General features: G+C 49.1%; 1 protein-coding gene across 1 annotated transcript; it reads right to left on the reverse strand.

Moving 5' to 3' along the window:
- Nucleotides 1-538: 538 nt before the first annotated feature.
- Nucleotides 539-6,846, reverse strand: LOC118383526 (adipocyte plasma membrane-associated protein-like; the record flags this gene model as incomplete). The annotated part of the gene is made up of 7 exons (XM_052512005.1): nt 539-577; nt 731-926; nt 1,129-1,289; nt 1,358-1,473; nt 4,995-5,231; nt 5,971-6,051; nt 6,679-6,846. Coding segments are annotated over 7 exons (998 nt in total), but the record flags the coding sequence as incomplete, so codon positions are not given.
- Nucleotides 6,847-7,487: the final 641 nt, after the last annotated feature.

Consider the following 7,487-nt stretch of genomic DNA (forward strand, 5'->3'; position numbering starts at 1 on the left):
TCTGAATTATCTCTTGATGGAGGCTCTCATTACTCTCTCTAGTCTCACTGCAGCCTGGAACAAAGAACACGCAGGGGCCTGGGAGAGAGGTCAACAACACAGGGGCCTGGGAGAGAGGTCTACCACACAGGGGCCTGGGAGAGAGGTCTACCACACAGGGGCCTGGGAGAGAGGTCTACCACACAGGGGCCTGGGAGAGAGGTCTACCACACAGGGGCCTGGGAGAGAGGTCTACCACACAGGGGCCTGGGAGAGAGGTCTACAACACAGGGGCCTGGGAGAGAGGTCTACCACACAGGGGCCTGGGAGAGAGGTCTACCACACAGGGGCCTGGGAGAGAGGTCTACAACACAGGGGCCTGGGAGAGAGGTCTACAACACAGGGGCCTGGGAGAGAGGTCTACAACACAGGGGCCTGGGGAGAGGTCTACAACACAGGGGCCTGGGAGAGAGGTCTACAACACAGGGGCCTGGGAGAGAGGTCTACAACACAGGGGCCTGGGAGAGAGGTCTACAACACAGGGGCCTGGGAGAGAGGTCTACCACACAGGGGCCTGGGAGAGGTCTAACACGGGGGCCTGGGAGAGAGGTCAACAACACAGGGGCCTGGGGAGAGGTCAACAACACAGGGGCCTGGGAGAGAGGTCTACAAACACTGGGAGAGGGTCTACAACACAGGGGCCTGGGAGAGAGGTCAAAAACACATTGATGATGATGATGGTGAAACTAACCTTAGCCAGAAAGCGTTTGACCGCTGGGTACGGACCAATCAGGTCCAGGAATGGAGGCATGAGCTTCCTGAAACGTGTGGTCGTTAGGCCAACCAGGAAGGTTCCACGGTCGCTAAGGCGGATGTTGTCAGGGTAACCAGGCATATTGTTCATGATGACCTCCTTGGTGCCAGCCTTGGGGCCTTTCAGCCAGTACCTAGGGAGGGAGGGAGGGAGGGGAGGGAGGGAGGACAATGATTGTCATAGAACAAAAAGTCCTTTCTGTACTGTGAGGGTTCCTCTGTCCTGCTGATCAGCCACCTCTGATAACACAATGATATTTACATGTTAAAAGGAAAAACACAGGAAGGACAGTTAGTATGGAAAACACTGTCCTCCGTTGGTGTGTGTGTGTGTACCTGAGGATACACCCGATGCTGGTCTCGGCCAGCAGCAGGAAGCTCTCGTCAGGTGACAGGGCGATGCCATTGGGCATGTAGAGACCATCCAGTAGGACACCCACACGCCCTGACACGGGGTCAAAGGTCAGGAGACGACCCAGAGCGTTGGTCTCTATCACCTAGACGTTAGAGGTCAGGGGTTATAGAGCGTATAAAGAAGAAGGGTGATTTGTAGGGAGCGACAGACCTCTAGTTTGACGTGTCGTCGTCCCCAGCGAGAGGAGGAGTCCGTAAAGTAAATGATCCCAGTCTGAGAGGATATCTCCAAGCCGTTCAGGAACGCAAACGGAACCCCGTCAGCTCCTAGAGCACAAAGATATTACATTTATTAACTGGATGTACATTAGCCTCACAAGCCTGACTTTTACCACATTTTGTTGCTTTTTTTAAAATCCACTCAATCAACACACAATACCCCATAATGACATCACAATACCCCATAATAACATCACAATACACTATAATGACACCACAATAACCCATAATGACATCACAATAACCCATAATGACATCACAATAACCCATAATGACATCACAATACTCCATAATGACATCACAATACCCCATAATGACATCACAATACCCCATAATGACATCACAATACCCCATAATAACATCACAATACTCCATTATGACATCACAATACTCCATTATGACAAAGCAAAAACATTTTTGATAATTTACTACAAATAAAATATGGAAATATCACATTTACATAAGTATTCAGACCCTTTATTCAGTACTTTGTTGAAGCACCTTTGTCAGAGATTACAGCCTTGAGTCTTCTTAGATATGATGCTAGTTAAGGTTAGACTGTCTGACCTGCTGTCCAGTCAGAGTTAAGGTTAGGGGTTAGACTGTCAGACCTGCTGTCCAGTCAGAGATAAGGTTAGACTGTCAGACCTGCTGTCCAGTCAGAGTTAAGGTTAGGGGTTAGACTGTCAGACCTGCTGTCCAGTCAGAGTTAAGGTTAGACTGTCAGACCTGCTGTCCAGTCAGAGATGGGGACTGTCAAGGTTAGTTAAGGTTAGACTGTCAGACCTGCTGTCCAGTCAGAGTTAAGGTTAGGGGTTATACTGTCAGACCTGCTGTCCAGTCAGCCTGCTGTCCAGTCAGAAAGTTAAGGTTAGACTGTCAGACCTGCTGTCCAGTCAGAGTTAAGGTTAGGGTTAGACTGTCAGACCTGCTGTCTAGTCAAAGTTAAGGTTAGACTGTCAGACCTGCTGTCCAGTCAGAGATAAGGGGTTAGACTGTCAGACCTGCTGTCCAGTCAGAGTTAAGGTTAGACTGTCAGACCTGCTGTCAGTCAGAGTTAAGGTTAGGGGTTAGACTGTCAGACCTGCTGTCCAGTCAGAGTTAAGGTTAGGGGTTAGACTGTCAGACCTGTCTAGGGTTCTGTCAGTCAGTCAGAGTTAAGGTTAGACTGTCAGACCTGCTGTCCAGTCAGAGTTAAGGTTAGGGGTTAGACTGTCTGACCTGCTGTCTAGTCAGAGTTAAGGTTAGGGGTTAGACTGTCAGACCTGCTGTCCAGTCAGAGTTAAGGTTAGACTGTCAGACCTGCTGTCTAGTCAGAGTTAAGGTTAGGGGTTAGACTGTCAGACCTGCTGTCCAGTCAGAGATAAGGTTAGGGGTTAGACTGTCAGACCTGCTGTCTAGTCAGAGTTAAGGTTAGGGGTTAGACTGTCAGACCTGCTGTCCAGTCAGAGTTAAGGTTAGGGGTTAAAGACTGTCAGACCTGCTGTCCAGTCAGAATTAAGGTCAGGGGTTAGACTGTCAGACCTGCTGTCTAGTCAGAGATAAGGTTAGGGGTTAGACTGTCAGACCTGCTGTCCAGTCAGAGTTAAGGTTAGACTGTCAGACCTGCTGTCCAGTCAGAGTTAAGGTTAGGGGTTAAAGACTGTCAGACCTGCTGTCCAGTCAGAATTAAGGTCAGGGGTTAGACTGTCAGACCTGCTGTCTAGTCAGAGATAAGGTTAGGGGTTAGACTGTCAGACCTGCTGTCCAGTCAGAGTTAAGGTTAGACTGTCAGACCTGCTGTCCAGTCAGAGTTAAGGTTAGGGGTTAGACTGTCTGACCTGCTGTCTAGTCAGAGTTAAGGTTAGGGGTTAGACTGTCAGACCTGCTGTCCAGTCAGAGTTAAGGTTAGGGGTTAGACTGTCAGACCTGCTGTCTAGTCAGAGTTAAGGTTAGGGGTTAGACTGTCAGACCTGCTGTCCAGTCAGAGATAAGGTTAGGGGTTAGACTGTCAGACCTGCTGTCCAGTCAGAGATAAGGTTAGACTGTCAGACCTGCTGTCTAGTCAGAGATAAGGTTAGGGGTTAGACTGTCAGACCTGCTGTCCAGTCAGAGTTAAGGTTAGACTGTCAGACCTGCTGTCCAGTCAGAGTTAAGGTTAGGGGTTAGACTGTCAGACCTGCTGTCCAGTCAGAGTTAAGGTTAGGGGTTAGACTGTCAGACCTGCTGTCTAGTCAGAGTTAAGGTTAGACTGTCAGACCTGCTGTCTAGTCAGAGATAAGGTTAGGGGTTAGACTGTCAGACCTGCTGTCCAGTCAGAGTTAAGGTTAGGGGTTAGACTGTCAGACCTGCTGTCTAGTCAGAGTTAAGGTTAGACTGTCAGACCTGCTGTCTAGTCAGAGATAAGGTTAGGGGTTAGACTGTCAGACCTGCTGTCTAGTCAGAGATAAGGTTAGACTGTCAGACCTGCTGTCTAGTCAGAGATAAGGTTAGGGGTTAGACTGTCAGACCTGCTGTCTAGTCAGAGATAAGGTTAGGGGTTAGACTGTCAGACCTGCTGTCTAGTCAGAGATAAGGTTAGACTGTCAGACCTGCTGTCCAGTCAGAGTTAAGGTTAGGGTTAGACTGTCAGACCTGCTGTCCAGTCAGAGTTAAGGTTCAGAGATAAGGTTAGACTGTCAGACCTGCTGTCCAGTCAGAGTTAAGGTTAGACTGTCAGACCTGCTGTCTAGTCAGAGATAAGGTTAGACTGTCAGACCTGCTGTCCAGTCAGAGTTAAGGTTAGACTGTCAGACCTGCTGTCTAGTCAGAGATAAGGTTAGACTGTCAGACCTGCTGTCCAGTCAGAGTTAAGGTTAGGGGTTAGACTGTCAGACCTGCTGTCTAGTCAGAGAAAAGGTTAGACTGTCAGACCTGCTGTCCAGTCAGAGTTAAGGTTAGGGGTTAGACTGTCAGACCTGCTGTCTAGTCAGAGATAAGGTTAGACTGTCAGACCTGCTGTCTAGTCAGAGTTAAGGTTAGACTGTCAGACCTGCTGTCCAGTCAGAGAAAAGGTTAGACTGTCAGACCTGCTGTCCAGTCTACTCAGAGATCAGACCTGCTGTTAGTTGAGTTAAGGTTAGACTGTCAGACCTGCTGTCTAGTCAGAGATAAGGTTAGACTGTCAGACCTGCTGTCTAGTCAGAGATAAGGTTAGGGGTTAGACTGTCAGACCTGCTGTCTAGTCAGAGATAAGGTTAGGGGTTAGACTGTCAGACCTGCTGTCTAGTCAGAGATAAGGTTAGACTGTCAGACCTGCTGTCTAGTCAGAGATTAGAGGTTAGGATTTAGACTATGAATGATCAGACCTTGTTTGCTGTCCAGTAGCAGACTATGGTGTCCAGTCTGGGGGTTAGGGGTCAGGGGTCAACAGTGTTGCTGTCCAGTAGCAGGGTCTTGTGTCCAGTCTGGGGGTTAGGGGTCAGGGGTTAACTGTATTGCTGTCCAGTAGCAAGGTCTTGTGTCCAGTCTGGAGGTTAGGGGTCAGGGGTTAACTGTGTTGCTGTCCAGTAGCAGGGTCTTGTGTCCAGTCTGGGGATAGGGTACGTTACCTGTCTTGCTGTCCAGTAACAGGGTCTTGTGTCCAGTCTGGGGGTCAACAGAAAACAGCCCAAAGTAGGAGTCAGCTACGATCAGCTGACCACCACTGTCCAACCGCACACCATGAGGACGACCACAGACTGGCTCATAGTCTGTCCTGCTACCTAGAGGACCAACAGAGATAACATCACAGTCTGTCCTGCTACCTAGAGGACCAACAGAGATAACATCACAGTCTGTCCTGCTACCTAGACGACCAACAGAGATAACATCACAGTCTGTCCTGTTACCTAGAGGACCAGAGATAACATCACAGTCTGTCCTGCTACCTAGACGACCAACAGAGATAACATCACAGTCTGTCCTGCTACCTAGACGACCAACAGAGATAACATCACAGTCTGTCCTGTTACCTAGAGGACCAGAGATGACATCACAGTCTGTCCTGCTACCTAGAGGACCAACAGATAACATCACAGTCTGTCCTGCTACCTAGAGGACCAGAGATAACATCACAGTCTGTCCTGCTACCTAGAGGACCAACAGAGATAACATCACAGTCTGTCCTGCTACCTAATGGACCAACAGAGATAACATCACAGTCTGTCCTGCTACCTAGAGGACCAGAGATAACATCACAGTCTGTCCTGCTACCTAGAGGACCAACAGAGATAACATCACAGTCTGTTCTGCTACCTAGAGGACCAACAGAGATAACATCACAGTCTGTCCTGCTACCTAGAGGACCAACAGAGATAACATCACAGTCTGTCCTACTACCTAGAGGACCAACAGAGATAACATCACAGTCTGTCCTGCTACCTAGAGGACCGACAGAGATAACATCACAGTCTGTCCTGCTACCTAGAGGACCGACAGAGATAACACCACAGTCTGTCCTGCTACCTAGAGGACCGACAGAGATAACATCACAGTCTGTCCTGCTACCTAGAGGACCAGAGATAACATCACAGTCTGTCCTGCTACCTAGAGGACCAACAGAGATAACATCACAGTCTGTCCTGCTACCTAGAGGACCAGAGATAACATCACAGTCTGTCCTGCTACCTAGAGGACCAACAGAGATAACATCAGACTGTCCTGCTACCTAGAGGACCAACAGAGATAACATCAGACTGTCCTGCTACCTAGAGGACCAACAGAGATAACATCACAGTCTGTCCTGCTACCTAGAGGACCAACAGAGATAACATCACAGTCTGTCCTGCTACCTAGAGGACCAACAGAGATAACATCACAGTCTGTCCTGCTACCTAGAGGACCAACAGAGATAACATCACAGTCTGTCCTGCTACCTAGAGGACCAACAGAGATAACATCACAGTCTGTCCTGCTACCTAGACGACCAACAGAGATAACATCACAGCCTGTCCTGCTACCTAGAGGACCAACAGAGATAACATCACAGTCTGTCCTGCTACCTAGAGGACCAACAGAGATAACATCACAGTCTGTCCTGCTACCTAGAGGACCAACAGAGATAACAGCACAGCCTGTCCTGCTACCTAGAGGACCAGAGATAATATCACAGTCTGTCCTGCTACCTAGAGGACCAACAGAGATAACATCACACACAGTCTGTCCTGCTACCTAGAGGACCAACAGAGATAACATCACAGTCTGTCCTGCTACCTAGAGGACCAACAGAGATAACATCACAGTCTGTCCTGCTACCTAGAGGACCAACAGAGATAACATCACAGTCTGTCCTGCTACCTAGAGGACCAACAGAGATAACATCACAGTCTGTCCTGCTACCTAGAGGACCAACAGAGATAACAGCACAGCCTGTCCTGCTACCTAGAGGACCAGAGATAACATCACAGTCTGTCCTGCTACCTAGAGGACCAACAGAGATAACATCACACACAGTCTGTCCTGCTACCTAGAGGACCAACAGAGATAACATCACAGTCTGTCCTGCTACCTAGAGGACCAGAGATGACATCACAGTCTGTCCTGCTACCTAGAGGACCAACAGAGATAACATCACAGTCTGTCCTGCTACCTAGAGGACCAACAGAGATAACACCACAGTCTGTCCTGCTACCTAGAGGACCAACAGAGATAACATCACAGTCTGTCCAGCTACCTAGAGGACCAGAGATAACATCACAGTCTGTCCTGCTACCTAGAGGACCAACAGAGATAACACCACAGTCTGTCCTGCTACCTAGAGGACCAACAGAGATAACACCACAGCCTGTCCTGCTACCTAGAGGACCAACAGAGATAACAGCACAGCCTGTCCTGCTACCTAGAGGACCAGAGATAACAGCACAGTCTGTCCTGCTACCTAGAGGACCAACAGAGATAACACCACAGTCTGTCCTGCTACCTAGAGGACCAGAGATAACAGCACAGTCTGTCCTGCTACCTAGAGGACCAACAGAGATAACACCACAGTCTGTCCTGCTACCTAGAGGACCAACAGAGATAACACCACAGTCTGTCCTGCTACCTAGAGGACCAGAGATAACAGC

The sequence above is a fragment of the Oncorhynchus keta genome, unplaced genomic scaffold (assembly GCF_023373465.1).
Source record: "Oncorhynchus keta strain PuntledgeMale-10-30-2019 unplaced genomic scaffold, Oket_V2 Un_contig_7807_pilon_pilon, whole genome shotgun sequence".
In the NCBI taxonomy this organism is placed as follows: domain Eukaryota; kingdom Metazoa; phylum Chordata; class Actinopteri; order Salmoniformes; family Salmonidae; genus Oncorhynchus; species Oncorhynchus keta.